This window comes from Rhineura floridana, chromosome 4 (assembly GCF_030035675.1).
Source record: "Rhineura floridana isolate rRhiFlo1 chromosome 4, rRhiFlo1.hap2, whole genome shotgun sequence".
NCBI classification, from domain to species: Eukaryota; Metazoa; Chordata; class Lepidosauria; order Squamata; family Rhineuridae; genus Rhineura; species Rhineura floridana.
Genome location: NC_084483.1, coordinates 110,608,337 through 110,630,750, shown reverse-complemented (window position 1 = coordinate 110,630,750; position 22,414 = coordinate 110,608,337). Strand labels below are relative to the sequence as shown.

The 22,414-nt window shown below is 39.9% G+C and overlaps 1 protein-coding gene across 1 annotated transcript in view; it reads right to left on the bottom strand.

The window, feature by feature from the left end:
* Window positions 1-22,414, bottom strand: part of AIG1 (androgen induced 1) — a 145,499-nt gene that overhangs the window by 107,974 nt on the left and 15,111 nt on the right. The window contains exon 2 of the mRNA XM_061624025.1: window positions 12,947-13,102. Within this exon, the coding sequence (XP_061480009.1) occupies window positions 12,947-13,102 (156 nt within the window). The remainder of the gene's footprint in view (window positions 1-12,946; window positions 13,103-22,414) is intronic.

The following is a 22,414-nucleotide window of genomic DNA, read 5'->3' as shown; positions in this document are numbered from 1 at the left end:
TCTTAAATTACTACCGTTAAAGAGATTTGTTTAAGAATCAGCAATTAAGATACCTGGGTGAGTTACACTTCTCTCTTTTATACAAGGAATTAAGGAGGAGGAAAGAAAATTTAAAAAGCTTATCTTATTTTTTATGGCAAAAAGCTGGCCTGAATTTGGAAACTATAAAGATTAAAACGGATGAGGGGCAACTTACCCGAAGAGAAAATCTGATTTAGATGATTATTTGATTGATATATGTCTGGGACTACTTTTTCTTGGACTACTTTCTTTAGACGAATCTGCTGTTCGTGTATGTTACTAATTGTTCGGCGCTGTGAACCAAATTTGTTTTGCATTCTTGGACGTGCGGGAGATAAGAACTGTGCTGGCCAGATGATGTCAACAGGCCTGGAATATTAACTCCCTTATTGCTGGAAAAAGAAGCAAATTACTCTTTGCTTGGGAATTGTGGCTATACTGGAAATTTGAAGGGGTTTTTTTCGGCTTTAAGAATGATGTAAGAACATAAGAAGAGCCTGCTGAATCAGGCCAGTGGCCCATCTAGTCCAGCATCCTGTTCTCACAGTGGCCAACCAGGTGCCTGGGGGAAGCCCGCAAGCAGGACCCGAGTGCAAGAACGCTCTCCCCTCCTGAGGCTTCCGGCAACTGGTTTTCAGAAGCATGCTGCCTCTGACTAGGGTGGCACAGCACAGCCATCATGGCTAGTAGCCATTGATAGCCCTGTCCTCCATGAATTTGTCTAATCTTCTTTTAAAGCCATCCAAGCTGGTGGCCATTACTGCATCTTGTGGGAGCAAATTCCATAGTTTAACTATGCGCTGAGTAAAGAAGTACTTCCTTTTGTCTGTCCTGAATCTTCCAACATTCAGCTTCTTTGAATGTCCACGAGTTCTAGTATTATGAGAGAGGGAGAAGAACTTTTCTCTATCCACTTTCTCAATGCCATGCATAATTTTATACACTTCTATCATGTCTCCTCTGACCCGCCTTTTCTCTAAACTAAAAAGCCCCAAATGCTGCAACCTTTCCTCGTAAGGGAGTCGCTCCATCCCCTTGATCATTCTGGTTGCCCTCTTCTGAACCTTTTCCAACTCTATAATATCCTTTTTGAGATGAGGTGACCAGAACTGTACACAGTATTCCAAATGCGGCCGCACCATAGATTTATACAACGGCATTATGATATCGGCTGTTTTATTTTCAATACCTTTCCTAATTATCGCTAGCATGGAATTTGCCTTTTTCACAGCTGCCGCACACTGGGTCGACATTTTCATCGTGCTGTCCACTACAACCCCGAGGTCTCTCTCCTGGTCGGTCACCGCCAGTTCAGACCCCATGAGCGTATATGTGAAATTAAGATTTTTTGCTCCAATATGCATAATTTTACACTTGTTTATATTGAATTGCATTTGCCATTTTTCCGCCCATTCACTCAGTTTAGAGAGGTCTTTTTGGAGCTCTTCGCAATCCCTTTTTGTTTTAACAACCCTGAACAATTTAGTGTCGTCAGCAAACTTGGCCACTTCACTGCTCACTCCTAATTCTAGGTCATTAATGAACAAGTTGAAAAGTACAGGTCCCAATACCGATCCTTGAGGGACTCCACTTTCTACAGCCCTCCATTGGGAGAACTGTCCGTTGATTCCTACTCTCTGCTTTCTGCTTCTTAACCAATTCCTTATCCACAAGAGGACCTCTCCTCTTATTCCATGACTGCTAAGCTTCCTCAGAAGCCTTTGGTGAGGTACCTTGTCAAACGCTTTTTGAAAGTCTAAGTACACTATGTCCACTGGATCACCTCTATCTATATGCTTGTTGACACTCTCAAAGAATTCTAATAGGTTACTGAGACAGGACTTTCCCTTGCAGAAGCCATGCTGGCTCTGCTTCAGCAAGGCTTGTTCTTCTATGTGCTTGGTTAATCTAGCTTTAATAATACTTTCTACCAGTTTTCCAGGGACAGAAGTTAAGCTAACTGGCCTGTAATTTCCGGGATCCCCTCTGGATCCCTTTTTGAAGATTGGTGTTACATTTGCCACTTTCCAGTCCTCAGGCACGGAGGAGGACCCGAGGGACAAGTTACATATTTTAGTTAGCAGATCAGCAATTTCACCTTTGAGTTCTTTGAGAACTCTCGGGTGGATGCCATCCGGGCCCGGTGATTTGTCAGTTTTTATATTGTCCATTAAGCTTAGAACTTCCTCTCTCGTTACCACTATTTGTCTTAGCTCCTCAGAATCCCTTCCTGCAAATGTTAGTTCAGGTTCAGGGATCTGCCCTATATCTTCCACTGTGAAGACAGATGCAAAGAATTCATTTAGCTTCTCTGCAATCTCCTTATCGTTCTTTAGTACACCTTTGACTCCCTTATCATCCAAGGGTCCAATTGTCTCCCTAGATGGTCTCCTGCTTTGAATGTATTTATAGAATTTTTTGTTGTTGGTTTTTATGTTCTTAGCAATGTGCTCCTCAAATTCTTTTTTAGCATCCCTTATTGTCTTCTTGCATTTCTTTTGCCAGAGTGTGTTCTTTTTTATTTTCTTCATTCGGACAAGACTTCCATTTTCTGAAGGAAGACTTTTTGCCTCTAAGAGCTTCCTTGACTTTGCTCGTTAACCATGCTGGCATCTTCTTGGCCCTGGCGGTACCTTTTCTGATCTGCGGTATGCACTCCAGTTGAGCTTCTAATATAGTGTTTTTAAACAACTTCCAAGCATTTTCAAGTGATGTGACCCTCTGGACTTTGTTTTTCAGCTTTCTTTTTACCAATCCCCTCATTTTTGTGAAGTTTCCTCTTTTGAAGTCAAATGTGACCATGTTGGATTTTCTTGGCAATTGGCCAGTTACATGTATGTTTAATTTAATAGCACTGTGGTCACTGCTCCCAATCGGTTCAACAACACTTACATCTCGCACCAGGTCCCGGTCCCCACTGAGGATTAAGTCCAGGGTTGCCGTCCCTCTGGTCGGTTCCATGACCAACTGATCTAGGGAATAGTCATTTAGAATATCTAGAAACTTTGCTTCTTTGTCATGACTGGAACACATATGCAGCCAGTCTATGTCTGGGTAGTTGAAGTCACCCATTACTACCACATTTCCTAGTTTGGATGCTTCCTCAATTTCATATCTCATCTCAAGGTCTCCCTGAGCATTTTGATGACAATCAATGAATGAATGACAATCAAAGAAGTGGCAGAGACCCTGGATATACCCCTGGAAGGGTTTTCCCCTCTGGATATGTTTCAGAAGATAATGGATGAGATTAAGATAACGAAACAAGAACTGGGACAGAGTAGACAAGAGATGGCAACTGAATTTGGTAAAGTGAAACAGGAGTTGAAAGAAATAAAGGATTATATGAGAAAAAAAGCAGATAGACAAGCAAGAGAAGATGAAAAAGAAATTAAAGGGAAGGAGCAAATTCTGAAGATTGGATCAGATATATCAAATGTGGAATTGGAAAAAGATTTGGACTTTATGGCAAAAATTGAAGGGAGGATGCAAGTCCTGGAGATTGGAACAGATATATCAAGTGTGGAACTGGAAAAATATTTGGAGTTTGTGGATCCTGGAGATAAAGATTACTGTTTGGAATTCGGCGTTGTCTCTGGAGAAATTGATGAAGATATCAGAGATAAAGCTATCAATGTTTCGATGGAATTTCTGGACTGGAATGATTTGATGGAACTTGAAATAGAGAAAATTTATAGAATTAATTCCAGATATGTGACAATGGAAAAACTCTCAAGAGATGTGCTAGTGCATTTAGTAAAAAAGAGGAACAGAGATATGACCTTACAACAATATTTCAGCAACACATTCAGAATTGATGGAAAGGAAATATTTGTGATGAAGGAAATTCCCATCAGACTCTTATTATATGACTATGACTATGACAGCAAGATTATTATGGGTGCAAGGATGGAAGTTGGAAGATGGAATTAACACTGATAATGGAAAAATGGCTATTGAAATTACTGGACCTAGCAGACTTGATGAGATGGATTAATTGACATGTTTATTTGGAGAAAAATCGATGGATATATTTCTCAAGGAGTGGAAACCTCTCTTTGACTTTTTGCGGAAAGAATAAAGCGATGTTAATGAGATTTGATCATTAATTAAGATAACTACTGGAGGAAAGTGATTTTGTAATATGTTAAGAGACAGGTTTGTTATATATCATAGACCTATGGCTGATCTGCAACAAATCGGAAGTCAACATTTTATTTTATTGTTTGATTTGTTTCTTTTTTGTTTTGTTTTGTTTTGTGTTTGAAAATTTGAATAAGATTAATGAAAAAAAAAAAAGTTAAATAGTATACCAAATTCTACAACTGGTCCCCACCTTCATTACTGATACACTACGTACCACAAAAGGTTTCCTTCAGTTTCTATACAAGACTTATGAATTATTTCAATGGACAAAACCAGCTAGCTTGTAATTTCAGTAATTCTCAGAATTAAAATAATTACCAATGTTTAGTTTTTGCCTTGATAAAAAAATTGGAAAAACGCAAACACTTCAGTAACATTAATTTAGATGTTTAAGCCAACTGGCATGTTTTTAAGCACTCCCACTTTAGTCTTAATCAGAAACCTAATAAACACTTTATTCACATCTATTTTGGGATACCCTCTCTCGTCTGTTGTATGCAACAGAGAAGTCCCCATGGAAAGAGCATTGTGAGTGCTCTAACCAATCCAAATTAAAGTAATAGTGCTAAATTCTACAGGGAGGACACTGTTTAGGCTAAGAGAAAAGTCAGGGAATTGTTTACTTTCTATGCAGATACACGAGTGGATTACAATTTCTCTGCAAGCCCAGAGATGAATAAAATATATTTCCTTAGGAGAAGCCAGAAGTGCTAAATAGAGTGTTCCAAAATCATTTAGTAGTTTCTATGGATGGGGTATATATATATATTGCCACCCTGGGCTCCTACTGGGAGGAAGGGCGGGATATAAATCAAATTATATATATATAATTGGGATCCTCAGTTTCTTTTGAGGGAGATTGTTGACCTATGTTCACATTCTGCTTACATACGTTGTACAAATTAGCACCTTTCTCCTTTTTTGTGCTGCCAGACTCAACACACACACACACACACACACACACACACACAAACTCTCTCTCTCTCTCTCTCTCTCTCTCTCAAAGTTTAGTGGACAAATGCTTGTTTAGCCCTGCCACTGCCTCCCATGCATGTGGCAGCATGAGGTCAATTAAACACAAGTTAAAGCCAATTCAAAAGCCTTCTATGGGGCAGTAGTGGTGGAATATTTTTTTTTCTCCACCACCACACTTGTACAGTGCCATTAATAAGAACATGAGAATAGATTTGCTGGATCAAACTAGCCTATCTAGTCCAGCAACCTGTTTTCACAGCGGCCACCAGACACTTATGAGAAACCTGTAAACAGGACATGAGCACAACAGCTCCCAGAAACTGGTATTCTGGTAATGATGACCAAATTTATCTATGCACTGTGTGAAGAACTACTTTCTTTTGTGTATCCTGAAACTTCTAACATTCCCCTTCATTGGATCAGTGGAACTGCGAAGAGCTGAGAGGCTTGTTGAGACCAGCCCTAAACTGTGATCAGAATTTGCCCTTGGTGGCTATGTTTGAAAGGTACAGCGCAGACAAAACCCCACTCACATTTGCTTTGATTTGGATGCCACATCACTTATAGCTCTTATTTAGATAAACAATGATACATGAGTATGAGAACAAAGTACTTGGAAAAGTACAACAAATCACATGTGTGCTTGATCCTTGTTTGTCCTCAGTGGTTTCTGCCAATCAGGAGACAATGGCCAAATTGGGACAGTAGTGGTGAATGCTGATCTCCAGGAGGCTGCAGATCCTGCCCCCTGAAGGAGTTTGTTGTTGTTATGTGCCTTCAAGTCGATTATGACTTACGAGGACCCTATGAATCAGCGACCTCCAATGACATCTGTTGTGAACCACCCTCTTCAGGTCCCAGGCTATGGTCTGAAGGCACATAAGGCCAGCTCCCTGCTGAAGCTAAGCAGGGTCAGGTCTGGTCAGTGCCTGGATGGGAGACTGCCTGGGAACCATATATTAGGTGCCTTGGGTTTCATGAACAAAGAAAGGTGAGGTATAAATGGAATAAATAAATAAAAATAAGTTCAGGTCTGTGGCTTGCTTTATGGAATTAATCCATTTCCGTTCTATTATCCAATGTATGTTTGTGATATGATCTCTGGTACCTCTTCCCTTTCTAAATCCAGCTTGGATGTCAGGCATTACTCACTCCAAATATATAGTAAGAGCCTTTGTTATAGGATCTTGAGCATTACTTTACTTTCATGGGATATTAAGACAATAGTTCGATAATAGTTCGATAATTATTGCATTCCCTGGGAGTCCCTTTCTTTGGAATTGGGATATATATTGACGTCCGGGAAGGGTGACTTCGCTTGTGCCTGCTTTTTGAGACGAGCTCTCGTCTCAGAAGAAGCTTTTTCAGTTTTAAAATCAGTCAGAACGTTCTTTTTGACTGGTAAAGATTTTCTCCCGGGCAGGGAGAAACGTAGAGATTAACCACAAAAGCCTGTTTTTGTTGGGAGGACTGGATTTCATTAATTTATGAGAGAAGGTTCAGCCAGCAAATGCCGGACGGACTTCCAACAAGCTCTAACTGATTAAGCGACACGTTTATCTTTTCTTCAAAGAAAAACGGACTTTAACAGGCAAGCATCCTTCTTTCTATTTTTTTTTCACTTGGTTTAAATCGTTGCAGCAAAAAGAGATTTGTCAATGAATCAGCTATAAAGAATTTCTGGGTGAGTTATAACTCTTCTCTTTTATTCACGAAATTAAGGAGGAAAGAAATTGAAAAAGCTTATCTTTGTTTTTATTGCAAAAAGCTGGCCTGGAAGTGCATTCTAAAGATACAAACGGAAGAGGGATTTCTATTTCGAGGAGGGAAAAAAATAAATAAATTTGATTTATGAACTTTGGAGTATTATATGTCCGGGACTATTTTCTTTTTGGTCTATTTCATTTTGACGAATCTACTTGTTCACGACGCCACTAACTGTTTTGAAGCTGGGAACTAAATTTGTTTTGTATTCCTGAACAAATAAGAGATAAGGCAGGCTGTACTGTCTACACTGTGATGTCATCAAGCCTGGAATATTAACCCAATTGTGGCTGAAATAATTTTTGTTTTCGTGGTTTTAAGAATGGCAATCAGGAAAGTGGCTGAGACCATGGAAGAAATTATGTTTCAGAAAATAATGGATGAGATTGAGATAACGAAACAAACCCTGAGACAGGGTAGACAGGAGATGAAAATTGAATTAGGCAAAATGACGCAGGAGCTTAAAGAAATAGGGGATCTTGTGAGAGGAGATTGATGAGATTAGATATGAGAAAAGAAAAATTAAAGGGAAGATACAAGCCCTGGAGATTGGAACAAATGTGGAACTGGAAAAAGATCTGGAGTTTATGGATATTAGAAACAAAGTTTACTGTTTGGAATTCAACGTTGTCTCTGAAGAAATTAATGAAGATATTAGAGATAAAGTTATCAATGTCTTGGATAATTTTCTGGACTGGAATGATGTGATGGAGCTTGACATAGAAAAAATCTATGGAATTAACTACAGATATGTGACAATGGAAAAATTCTCAAGAGATGAGCCAGTGCATTTTCTAAAAAAGAAGAACAGAGATATGACTTTACAACAATATTTCAGCAACATATTCAGAATTGATGGCAAGGAAATATTTGTGATAAAGGAAATTCCCATCAGACTCTTATTATATGACTATGGCTATGACAGCAAGATTAATATGGGACACTGATAATGGAAGAATGGATACTGAAATTACTGGACTGAACAGGACTATTGAAGATGGAAGATGGAATTAATATTGATAATGGAAGAATGGCTATTGAAATTATTGGCTCTAACAGGTTTGATGAGATGGATTAATCTATATGTTTATTTGGACTATGGCTATGACAACAAGATTATTATGGGATACTGATAATGGAAGAATGGCTACTGAAATTACTGGACTTAACAGGATTATTGAAGATGGAAGATGGAATTAACATTGATAATGGAAGAATGGCTATTGAAATTATTGGACCTAACAGATTTGAACGAGATGGATTAATCGACATGTTTATTTGGAGAAAAATTGAAAGATATATCTCTCAAGGAATTGAAACCTCTCTTTGACTTTTTGTGGAAAGAATAAAGTAATGTTTATGAGATTTGATGATTAATTAAGATAATAACTGGAGGAAAGTGATTTTATAATATAATTTAAGAGACAGGATTGTTATATATTGTAGACTTATAACTGATCTGCGACAAATCGGAAGTCAACATTTTATTTTATTGTTTAATTATTTCTGTTTTGTTTTGTTTTTTGTCTTTGAAAATTTGAATAAAAATTAATGATAAAAAAAAGAATTGGGATATATATTGAACGCTTCCAGTCTGTGGGCCATTGTTTCATTTTCCATATTTGTTGACATATTTTTGTCAAAATTTGGACAGATTCAATTTCAGTAGCTTGTAGCAACCCTATTGTAGCAACTCTATTGGTATGCCATCTGTTCCTGGTGATTTGTTTCTTCCAAGTATTTTAAGAGCAGTTTTCTAAAATTTCTGGTTCTTCATCATACGGTTCCTCCATGAATGAATCTGTCATCTTTGCATCTCTTTTATAGAGTTCTTTAGTGTATTGCTTCCATCTTCCTTTTATTTCATCTTGGTCAGATGGGTGGTGACAATGAAGAGGTCCTTTTCAGTTGTAGTTCCCCATATGTAGAAGGTGCTCCCCAGTGAGGTCTGCCTGACACCTTTGTTGACATCTTTATGGCACCAGGTAAATATATATTTTCCAGGCTTTTGATAGATTAAGATGATCCTGTTCGTTATTAGTGTGCTGCCAAAACATCCTGTGGCTTACAGGAGTTGTTGGTTTGTTTTTATCGTATAATATATTTATTTGTGTTTTTAACAATGTAGTAAGTCGCTTGGAGACGTTTAGGTAACAAGCAACTAACAAATCTAATAAATAATTATTTATTAAATTTATATTACTATTACTTAAATTTATTATCTGACCTTCACACAAAGGTCCCCAGGGTGGGTTACAACAGTTTTAAAATACATCAATAAAAACAGTTTAAAACAACCTGAAATCACAACGTCACAAAAAATAGGTTGGGTTCTAAAAATATATGTCTCAGGTGTCAAAGTCCAGGGTAAAGAGGTGCATCCTTAACATTTGCTGAAAACTGTACAGTGAAGTTGCCAGACACACCTCTGTGGGGAGGGAGTTCCACAACTTAGGGGGTGCCAGAAAGAGCACCTTCTCCCAGGCCACCCCCTCAGCTTCTGATGGTGGCAGAACTACCAAAAAGGCCCTGTCTGCTGATCTCAACCCCAAAGAGGGTCTGTAGGGACAGAGGCAGTCTTAGATATGTTTGGGCCCTAAGCCATTTAGAGCTTTAAACACTAGTGTGAGCACCTTCAATTAAGCCCAGAAACAAACTGGCAACCAATGCAGCTGTTTTAGAACAGGGGTTCTATGAGTTCTACAGGAAACCCTGGCCAGTAATCTGGCTGCTGAATTTTGGACGACTGAAGTTGCCAAGTCGCCTTCAAGGGCAGCCCCATACAAAGCAAACTGCAATAATCAAATCCGGAAGTTGCCAGAGCATGAAGAACTGTTGCCAAGTCATTTCTCTTCAAAAGGGGCCAAACTTGGTGCATCAGCCAGAGCTGCAAAAAGGCACTGCTAGCCATTGAGGCCACTTGAGCCTCCAGTGACAATGCCGGGTCCAGGAATACCCCCAAGCTGCGGCCCTGCTCCTTCAAGGGAAGTGCAACCACATCCAGAACAGGCCATCTCCCCATTTTCTGGAGGTAAGAACTTTGGAAACATAACACCTCTGTCTTTTCAGGATTTAGTCTCAATTTACTGTCCACATCCAGCCCATAACTGCCTCCAAGCACCGGTCCAACACTTCAACTGCCTCTCCTGATTCATATGGAACAGAGAGGTAGAGCTGGGTGTCATTTGCATATTGATGGCACCTCATTCCAAATCTCCTAATGACAGCTCCCAGTGGCTTCATAAAGATGTTAAAAAGCAGAATGCCACAGGCCAGTTCCCACGGTGCCTAACAATAGCCTCCCATAACTACTTTTTGGAAGGGGATCTGGAGTTATGAGCAGAACCACTGAAGCACCCAACCCTCACCTCCCTGAGACGCTCCGGAAGGATACTGTGGTCAACAGTATCAAAAGCTGCTGAGAGATCATGGAGAACTAGCTGCGTCACATTTCCCCTACCTCTCTCCTGACAGGTCATCAACCTGGGCAACCAAGATGGTTTCAATGCCATGGCCAGGCCTGAAGACAGACTAGAATGAAACCAAGGAATCCGTTTCCTCTAATCATGCCTGAAGCTGGACTGCCAGCACCTTCTCATGCAACTTGCCACAAAAGGGGATATTGGCCACTGGGCAATAGTTGTTTAACACTTGTGGGTCCAGGGAGGTCCTCTTAAGGAGGGCATACACCACCACCTCCTTCAAGGAAGATGGTACCTCCCCATCTTCCAGAGAAACATTAAACACTTCCTAAACAAAGGCTCTTACCATATATGGAGCGAGAAATGCCAGATGTCCAAGCTGGATTTAGAAAGAGAAGAGGCACCAGTGATTGTATTGGAAATATACGTTGGATAACGGAACAGACCAAGGAATTTCAGAAGGAAATCACCCTGTGCTTTATAGATTACAGCAAAGCCTTTGACTGTGTAGATCATGAAAAACTATGGAATGCTTTAAAAGAAATGGGGGTGCCGCAGCACCTGATTGTCCTGATGTGCAACCTATACTCTGCACAAGAGACTACTGTAAGGACAGAATATGGAGAAACCGATTGGTTCCCCATCGGAAAGGGTGTGAGACAGGGATGTATTTTATCACCCTATTTATTTAATCTATACGCAGAACATATCATACGAAAAGCAGGATTGGACCAAGATGAAGGAGGTGTGAAAATTGGAGGGAGAAACATCAATAATTTAAGATATGCAGACAATACCATACTACTAGAAGAAACCAGTAATGATTTGAAACGAATGCTGAGGAAAGTTAAAGAGGAAAGTACAAAAGCAGGACTAAACCTGAATGTCAAGAAAACTAAAATAATGACAACAAAAGATTTATGTAACTTTAAAGTTGACAATGAGGACATTGAACTTGTCAAGGATTATCAATACCTTGGCACAGTCATTAACCAACATGGAGACAACAATCAAGAAATCAGAAGAAAGCTAGGACTGGGGAGGGCAGTTTTGTGAGAACTCGAAAAGGTCCTCAAATGCAAAGACATATCACTGAAGACTAAAGTCAGGATCATTCTGACTGTGGTATTCCCAATCTCTATGTATGGATGTGAAAGCTGGACAGTGAAAAAAGCGAATAACAGAAAAATCAACTCATTTGAAATGTGGTGTTGGATGAGAGCTTTGTGCATACCATGGACTGCAAAGAAGACAAATAATTGAGTATAAGCACAAATTAAACCAGAACTATCACTCGAAGCTAAAATGATGAAACTGAGGTTATCATACTTTGGATACATCATGAGAAGACATGATTCACTAGAAAAGACAATAATGCTTGGAATAACAGAACGGAGTAGAAAAAGGCCAAACAAGAGATGGATTGATTCCATAAAGGAAGCCACGGAGCTAAACTTACAAGATCTGAACAGGTGGTTCATGACAGATGCTATTGGAGGTCGCTGATTCATAGGGTCACTATAAGTCGTAATCAACTTGAAGGCACATAACAACACTAACAAAGACCCACCTAGCTAATCCCCTGCATCCCACCCTTCCTCCCAAGGGAGCCCATTATCATAATCATTACCTGGACACCATATTTCAGTGGTTCTATCCCTACTTACTGGTTACGAAGATGCTGATGTTGAGAGACTCTGAAATGGGAATAGTCCTATAGAATACTCTAAGATTCAGCCTTCGCTGCCCATCCTTACTTTTTAACACACTCATAAAACTCCTAGAAAAGGTTGTCCAGAGATTTAAGGTTAGACATAATCTGTATGGAAATAACTCTCAATTCTATTTCTTCTTTTCAGCGAGAAAACCCTGAATTGGTGCCTAGCATCAGTAATGAACTGGAGGACAGTGAATGTACTGAAACTCAGTCCAGAAAAGACAAAGATACTGAGGTGGGAAGTTTGATTAATCCAGGAGGTTTTTCTTTTGGAGGGGTTATAAGTTCACCTTCTGAAGCAGGCTTTTATAAGCCCCTGAAGTTTTTCTCTGAACCTGGCTGGGGAGAACACTGCCAGCATCTCTACCTGTGGCTGCTCCTACAGGATAGTTACTGACCTCTATGTGACATGCCTTGGTAAATCTATAAAACTACAACATGCTCCACATGTGGCTACCTTTAAAACTGTATGCTTCCTGTAATGTGTGTGCAGTCAGACTGATTTTAATATCTGTTTTGGTTGATTTGGTTTGTTTGTATATTATGTTGTGAGTTTTTCCAAGTGACCTTTGCAGGCATGTTTAAATATAAAGAACAACAGAGAGAGAGAAATAATCTATTTAGTTTTGATATCTCCTTTTCCTTTTTACACACACACACCGTACTCATGTACTGCAACAAATCACACACACACACACACACACACACACATAATGAGTAAATGACACATTCTTCCAGAATATGTACATTGTACAGAAAGAAAAGGAAAGCACGTGGTTAGCAGCTTTTCTTCTTTAAACAATCATTGAGCCCATTTTGTTAAGTCCACCAATTTTTTATATATATACTAAAAGCAATGTACCAAACTGGAAGAAAATTAATTACTCTGCATGTTACTTACAACTCCAGTAGGAAAAGCTAAGACAGCCATCATCCAGTCACGGAGGGAAATGAGTTTTCTTAGCTGTCTTTCTTGTTCTTGGCTGTCATTTCCTTTAGTCAGAAGGCTGGAAAGGTCAGTCAATACGCAGATCCCAAAGAAGACCGCTTGAATAACCTGCATCAAAAAAGTATATGTATCTCTTGAAGGTTGTAACATGCAACACAAATCCCAACAGCTTTATTATGATATTGGAGAAGGCCAGGGCCTCCAATGTTTCCATTCTGGCTGTGGATTAAAATATTAGAGGCCCAACAAATTTGTCAGCATGCACCATCTCTGCTGTAAATAAGTCAAATACAGTTGTCTTCACAGTAGCCTTTGTTATGTTAAGTCTTTTCCCAAGGTATTTGTTTAAAATACCAGAGGTTATCTTTGTGTGGGGAATCTTTCCAGCATAGGAAGCTGAGCAGGAAGACAGTCACAGGGGAAGAATGTGTGACACTAATCAGGCACACCAGAAAAACCACTAACATGGAAAGAAGCAGAAAGAAGCTATCACAAAGGAATTTTGAGCACAATGCAGGGGGAGAAACAAGCAGGGACTTTGGAAAACTCAGGCAGAATCAGTGCTGATGAGCACAACTACCTTGTTCAGCTTTGGAGTGCTGGTTGTCATGGGGACCCAAGGGCATCAGGTATGGTGGTCTGAAGGCAAGGGAAGGGATAGTTCACAAGCAGCTCCATCTGTGCTTGAGTGATAAGTTCTTCAGGCTGAGGAGCTAAGCCAGTGTCAGCATCTTTATAACACCAGGTGGGATTCTGTTGGTCTCTTGCATCATCATATCCCTGCTGAATTGACAGCTGCAATACCATCATATGGCCATCAGCAGAGGTGGTGCTGAAATGCAGCGATGACAGTTTTGTACAGCAAGCTACCACAGTTAACACATTAAGACACCTGCCTCCCACTAGAAAAGTCCCTAATTCAAGGTCCCAAGTGCCTTATAGGGAACCGTCTACCCAGCCCCTTGGCTCTATTCCTAGCCAGGTGAAACCCGAATAACAGAGATTGGGTGGCAGCTATCCTAAGCCTTTGGAGCTCTCCTGTAAAAAATGGCACTACTCAAGAAGTGGCACCACTCAAGTGTGGCCGAAATGATTCATCATGATTTACACCTCACCCTAGATCACTTTATAAAGTCCAGCCTGTGATAGCCAGATCAAAATTCAGCAAGGTTTCAAAGAATCTGGTGAAGAACTACGGAGATATAAAGTTCTTCATCTGCTTTTTCGAAAAAGGGAGAGCTGAGGATAGGATAGGAATTTCCTAAAAACAGTTAAGATGCCAGTTCCTCAGGGTTTTGAAATTTTTTACGACCAACTGATAACTAGCCACCTGATGTGAGGCGCTGATAATGCTAACCACAGCGTTCCCAGATTTCTCAATTGGCTTTTCAATACATGATGGGCATGGATCCAGCTTCCAACAGGATGTCCATTTGATCTGGAATTAAGATATGAAATCTACTGAAATCTAGACAAACTAAGTAGATCTGCACGTCTTGTAATCTAACCCTGTGATTTTGTCAAACTAAATTGTAAATCTAGTACAATAAACTGTAATGCAGCATTTCTTCTGAATACAGATAAGCTTTTCAAATAGATTCTCTCTAATATTACCTGCTTAGATTCACATTCCTATGCCTGACCAATTGGGCTTCAGAAGTTAAAGCGGGAGGATAGAAAGGCAATTTGCAGTTGCAAGTTGCAACACCTTGCTACGATGATGAAAAAGACCATCTTGATGTGAAAATGTAAGAGAAAAAGGTTTTTCTAGAAGTAACTCAAGGATGATTAGATTACTAAAACTTGTGTGTTGATTAAGTCTCACAGTAAATGGCCACCTACATTCCGTCAACTATGCTTGGGTGTCTAAGGCTACAATCCTAGCCCCACTTACCTGGGAGAAAGCCCAACTGAATTCAGTAGGACTTGCTTCTGAGAAGGCACAATTAGGATTGAACTGTAAGTCTACTAAGATCATAAAATAAATTTGTGTGCACTTCTGATAGCTACATCAGTCACTCTTTTGCACATAACAGGCCATAGAAACCTCCTAAGTCCAAAAGGGCCAGGTACTTTAAAACAGAAATTTGTATCTAAGGAAGTTTTACTAGACACAATCTCATGAATATGGGAACAAAAAAAATGTAGGCGTACTGCAAGGAAACACTTCTTAACTATGAAATCTATGAGAGCATAGAATGGTCTCCTAAAGGCAATGGTGGAAAGCATCATGACATCCCTTTTCATGTTAAATGGGGCAAAACACTCTGTAGAATGCACTGGGGGACAATGCTGTATTGGCAACATTTTGAGATATGACCTAATAGGGTTTTTTATTTTGTACTAAGATATTTTTTTTAATCAAGCTATAAGAAAAGATCTGTCTCAAATAATAACCTCAAAGATAAAACACCCACCCATTCTCTAAGGGGATATAAGTTGTACATTTCCTAATCAATCATAACTAAGCCTGACTTCATCAGCTGTTCTGCTATATCAAGGTCACACAGAGGAGAGAATTGTAATGAAACCCCGCCACCCAACCCACAATTCAGTTAAGCTGACTAAGGGCCACTTCACTATTACGTTCTTCAATGCATGCAGCAAAGTCGATAGGAAATGGATAGATATGTGTATCCTCGCAGCCCTTCAACAGCAAGTCACAAGTATAAGAGTAAATCTGATGGGTCAGTTGTAGGAATCTTTAGTTATTGTAAACCGCCCAGAGAGCTTTGGCTATGGGGCGGTATACGAGTTTAATAAATAAACAAATCATAGTGTCTTATGACAACATGCGTCTCTATAATAACGTTATAAAGACTAGAAATCACCAACCATTTCCTAGCCACTTCCTCACACATGGTTTAAGAAAGACAATGTGTAAAAATAACATGGACGCCATCTCTAGGATTTCAGTGGATAAGTACTTAAGGCTTATGCATAGCTGCATGGAGTAGCATAGGTACAGCAGCATGCTGTGCATGGTTAGTGGGAAGACTGCCCAAACATCTGAAAGGCCATCTTCTTTCCTACAGACCCTCTCAGGTGTTAAGATTTCAGAGGTTTAGGGAGGTGGTGGCCCAGGAGAGGGCATCCTCTGCGGCAGCCGCTAAGTTGTGGAATTCCCTCCCCACAGAAGTGTGTATGGCATCTTCACTATGCAGCTTCCATCATTATCCTCTTTATCCTGGCCTTTGACACCTGAGAGATATTTTTAGGACCCACCCTATTCTTATGACTGTGATTTGTTTTACACTGTTTTTAATATCTTATTTTGAATTGCTATTACTAGCTGTGGGAGCTTACGATGAATGGTGGGTAATAAATTATTCTTGCTTGCTAAAATTTACTTGAAATAACAACCAGCTTCCCCAACCTGATGCTCTCCAGATCGTTTGGACTATAACTCTTATCCCTGATCATTGGCCATGCTGGCTGATGCTGATGGGACTTGATCCAACAACTTCTGGAGGGCACCATATTGGCAAAGGCTGACTTAACAAGTAGATCTCTCTGCCCCTTAGGTTTACACAAATGTACATGGCTCTTTGGTAGACAAAAAATACCTCTAGTTACCATTTATGACAAATATTGTACCCCATAACAGTTTGGTGCACTATTATTATATTGCATCTGGCAACAGTGAGTGGCCATGGTGAAGCAGTACTGATGCAATACATCCTGGGATACCAAGACATTACTAGAAAAGCCTTTTACTAGAAAAGTTCTAGAAAAGCCATTTCATCTGCAGTCAGCATTGTTTTCAGAGTACTAGCAAGATATTGGTCTGCCTAAGATATAATGGGAAACCATGATTTCCCATTACATGAATGCACCTATATGAGTTTCAGGCTGGTGTGATCCTCTCTTCCATTAAGAAAAGCAGGAAATCAAAAGCACCCATGTCTGCTTTGAAAACTGTCCACAATTCCCTTGATATCTAAAATGGGCAAACTGTGATTTGTTTAAACCATGATTACTGAAATCAATCCAGGAGCTGACACTATTTTTAATTTACAGTATAAACAAATCACAATTACTCATGTTCAGACATCACAGGAAACTGTAGTTAGTTTGAAAGCAAAATATTTTGCTATTTTTCCTTTGGCTTGTGAAAGAGGAAAAAGAGAATGTATGAACTTAAGGCTCCTGCAGGATCATTCACATAGCACTAAATAATGGTTTCAGAATACTGTGATGAAGGTAGGAAATAAGCATTCAACCTGCAAAATACAGGAAAAACATGAAAGAGAAGAACAATTTGGCCAAACAGGTTCCAAATAGGCAGGTGCAGAGAATAAAAATGCACTAAAGATAGCTTCCTAGATCCCTCATAGATATATATACTTATTAGCTAATTTTATCTATAATCTGTAAGCACACAGGAGGAGGGGCCAATATACAAAACCAGACACTAGTCTGGTTTTAGTGAGATTCCTGCATGATGAAAAGCAGGACATCAAAGGTTTTGCTCAGTAAGCTCAACCCTAGTTTATCAGTATGTTTGGGAACTTAACCATGGTTAATGCAGTTTTTTTTTTTTTTAAAAGTATATGTCCCAAGTCAGACCATTTGGCCATCTAGCAGTGGCTATTGTTGGGCCTCAAGCAAGCTTTCCTGTGCTGTGGCACTTAAACTCAGGGATGGGGAACCTCTGGACCTCCCTATCTGGTCCTCAGGACTCTCCCCAAACCACCCCCCTTCCCAGGCCACACCCCTCATTGGCCCTGCTTCGCACCTTCCTTTAGTGTTTTTTCTGGCTAGGCTATGTCCTTGAACTCCGATAATGCCTCTTGCTTGCCTAGACTGAGAACAGAGTTGGGTGTATGAAGAAACTAGACTACTATACGAAGGTAAAATGCACATTCATTGCTCCTCCCACTTTTTCATTTGATCCCCACCCATTGGCACATGGCCCAGAAGAGAATCCAGCCCTTGAGATGATAAAGTTCACCCAAGCCTGCTTCAACTGACAAGGCTGGAGATTGAATCAGGGAATGCATACATTCATGTGTGTAAAAAATAAAACATTCCGTTTAATTCCTCAAAGTTATAGACAGACTATACACTTTTAATTAATGAAGATGGATGTATGACTATAATTAAATGAGATAATACATAGCTACCTGATCCAGATCTTGAGGCATTCGGGAGAGCATGAATACCCAGAAATATTTCTCCCAGAAGGCTGACTTGAGTGGTGGGATATACTATCAACTCAAACAGGCAGCAGCTGGAAATGGTAGCAAAAGCATTTAGCTCTTTCAGCATGCAAACAAATTGCTTGAAAACTTGCCAGATCACATAACCTTCACCTTGCAAGTCTGCCAGATCCACAAATGCATTTTTTATTTGAAGGAACAAGAATATGTTTATTTCCTCAGATTCTCTGTTATGACTTTTCTTGTCACCTCTGTGCACTTCTTGTATTCATTTGTCAATCCCTTGGCATGATGTAGTAATGTGAACATACATTACGCTTAAACAGCAAATATGGTCGAAGACACTGTCAAATAAAGAAACAGTAAGTCAGACTACTTGTCTCTTTGACTACTAGAGGTGTGATTGACTGGGCTGCTGACCTTGGGATCAAACCAGTTAATGAGCGGGTATATTTCCATCTCTCTGCTTGTAAAGTGTAGATTGACAATCAGTGAGCAAAAGTCTCATAATCTATGAGTCCAATATATTAAGTTCAAATATGTCATGACTGACTACAACTGCAATCCAATACATGGTTACTCAGAGGTAAGCTCCACTGGGTTCATTGGGACTTACTCCCAGGTAAGTGTGTATTGGATGCAGCCTAAGACATGGTTTTGACACTAAGCCACTCTGTGCATACATATCTATGCCAGTTGAAGATTTATTTAGATAATTTAGGGCTGCGGCAATAAAGGGAATGCTTCTACGACTCAAAAGCCTCTGCAAACAAAAGGTCTCAAACTTTTTTAGTTTGGGGAAAACTCTCATCCCTGGACAAAGAGATCACTGGTGATCTGTTCCACAAATTATTCAATTATTTATATTTGCCTTGTATTGATTATAACAGGATGAATCCAAAAAGGACCCTGGTGCAAGTGCACTACACTTCTGTTTATACAAGGGAAGATCAGCAATTTCTGCTACTCTTTTTTAAAATTTGTATATTTGTTTTTAATGTTTTTAATTGTTGTAAACCGCCTAGAGAGCTTCGGCTATGGGGCGGTATACAAATGTAATAATAATAATAATAATAATAATAATATTCTATTTCAGTGGTTCCCAACCTTTATGAGCATGGGACCCCCTTTATAAGCTGAAAAAAATTGTGACCCCCTCCCCCCAGGGAGGCAGGCTGGCTGCCAGGAAGGAAGGGGGAAAGCAGCCATTCTTTGCAGGCTTGCTTCTTTTTGCTTCACAAAAAGCCCTCTCCTCTCATTCTAAGCAAGGGCGTTGCCAGTAGCGGCAGTGCAAGGAGATGGGAATCAGTGATAGTAATCCCCTCTTCTTCCTGGTAGCCCCACCCTCAGCATCCTTTGGCATCTGCCATGTATTTTATAGGCAGATGCCTGCCCTTAGTGCGCCTGAAAGACGCTCTGGAGATTCAGAAAAGGCCTCCCCTCTTGTTTGGAGCAAGGGGGAGGTGTCATCTGCAGCGGTAGTGGGAAGCAGACAGTGTCGAGGGAGTGAAGACTTTTTTAAAAAATTAATAAATAATTCATTTCTTTACTGTTTACGGCCCCCTCTGGATTACTTCGCGGACCCCCTGGGGGTCCCAGCCCCCAGGTTGGGAACCACTGTTCTATTTGAAGCCTCCATGTCACCACCCATGTCATTCCCAGGGTTTATCAACCCTCAGAGTTGGGCTTTTATGATGTTACTTTATATTTGTAAAGAATCCATCAGACCATAGCTTGTTCCCATAGATCATGACATTTGTATCTGTAACATCAACATGACAGACATATAAACCATCCTATTCAGTAGTACTAATGATCCAGAATCTTTTCTTGTGCATATTTGAAAATGGAACAAACAAGCGGACAATTTCATAGCATTTGGTAAGAACATTACTAGATGCTGGGAATGTGAAGAAGTGCAACACACTTGTGTACATATGAACTCCAAAGTCTTATTAACAACAACAAAATGCAGCCGGGATGGGGATATTGTTTTTTAAAAAATTAATCTGCTTTATTCCAGTCTCCCAGAACCGCCATATTTTGGCAGGGCTTTGTCGCCAACCTTTGTTTCTAGTAGCCAGCAAGACTCTGATTTCTCGCTTTCTTCTCCACAAAGGCAAAGTGCCCTCCATTTACACAGTTGCTGCCTGATGAGGGGATTTTGAAGGAGATGACAGCTGGCCAAAGTATGTGTCTATTCCAGCCTCTGTCCTCCATTCCATGACACTGATGCTACTTCTGACAAGACACAGCCTGGAAACATTTTGAAAGGAGAACTCTCTGCCTCCCTCTGGCTTCAAAAATATTTCTTATACTTGAAACATGCTGGAGGTTGTCCCCGATTATCGCCAGAATTAAATTTCAGGATCATCACTGGCAAATACATTTGTGGACCTCTGCAATCTCTTTAGCATGTTAGGCTAATCCATGAACCTTGGTTTAATAAACCATAATTGCGCACAAGCTGTGCTGGTGTCTGCGTCCTGATCACTCCCATTTTGCTCATCCTCTGGCAAGAGTGCGTAAACAAACCAGCTTAGTGGGCAAATCCAGGATCATGGATTGTGTCTCCTTAACAAGCCAGGACCTGAAAGCTAACAACAAACCTTGGTTTAAATCTGGCTAGCGATCCTGGTCTGTTAAGAGAGAAACAAGCCACAATTCTGGGTATGGATGTCATACTAAGCTGGGTTGTTTATCCGCACATGCCAAGGGAGGAGTGAAGTTGGGGTGATTGGACTGTGTTCACAGTATTATTTACTAAGTGCCTGTGTAAATGAACAGCTCCTTTTTAGTTAAAAAAAACTGTGGCCAAATTCATTTTCTAATCATTGTTATTCCCATCCTCTTTCCCTCTGTCTTTATTGCTTTTCATATCCTGTTTACAAGGGAGGATAATTTCATTAAATCTATATCATCCATTCAGCAAACACATGTTTACATGGAATACAATTTTATTAGATTACATATTTTGTATTTTCTTTTCTAAAGCTCAATTTTGTTTGGCTCCTACTCAGCACTGCAGACTACACCATTATTTTTACGTAAATATTAATATTACACACAATATTACAACTGTGATCAGTGATCTATCCTGGGAAACGTGCCAAGAAGCAATGAACAGTAAGAAAGGCCATGCAACAGACTAGGGAGCATTTGGGATAGCTGGTTAAGCAGGGGGAAGAGACATGCATTGCAGCTGTCTGTACTAAACTGGGTTTAAGGATAAGGTTTCCAGTGGGAGGAAAGCCCCTTCACATTTTCTGAATAAATTAGTTACTCAACAGGGGGGAAAATAAGCTTGATTTAAGATTAGCTCAGTGAAATCTTTCCTTAATACATAGCAAAGAAATTACGTATGTGAACTTCCTCTTACATGCAGAGCACATTGTACACTTAATCCAAAACAAAGTGGCTTCTTGTAATACTGATTTAAATAAGGCAAAAGTAAGAACTTCTCCTGTTAGAGCTGTTGCCTAACACCCACATTTTGTATTTGTAAGTGATTTTTAAATAAAGGCTATAAACTACTGCTGATAAAGTACATGGGTATTTTAGAGATTATTTTCAAATTTCATGGATTAAGACTCGCCTGGCATTCCAGTAAATGCTGTCATGGGTGTGGGATGGCATAACGTGGCCACTCTATACAGGTATGAGTAGTAAATAAGGGGATATATTCATTGGATGTCAGATGGCGTGTCTGCATTATTGAGATTACTTGGGTTTGGGGCTTAGAATATAAATATATTAATGCTGATAGCAGAATTGGAAAGCAACAAATGCAAGCTAGTCCATTTCCCAGCTGCAAAGCACTACCAACCACCTACTTCCTACTCCCCAGCCTTAAGATCAATCCACAGACCCACAGCATGTCACAAGCAGACAACTAATGTTACCCAGTCAGGTGCCTGCAAGGAGTTCCAACTAACTCAATAAGCAAGTAAAGCTGCATTCTGCAAGGGAAAGCAAAATCCCTAACAAAACCAGAAGGTATATCAGGGTCTATTAGAAGGTCTCCTAGTGATTTGCAGAAAATTGGCAAGGATTTCTGACTCCCAATTGTATAAGTATAGCAACACTACCACTTTTCCCCATCTAAATAAGGCCACTGAAGAAAGCAAACTAGAAATTGACTTTTGTGTGAGAAGACTGTGTGTTCAGTTCAATTCTGGCACGAAAAATAAATTCCTAGGGTCACAATGTGTTCAGAGGCACCCAATCCTTTAATGAGATGTGTTTTGCACCGGGCTTT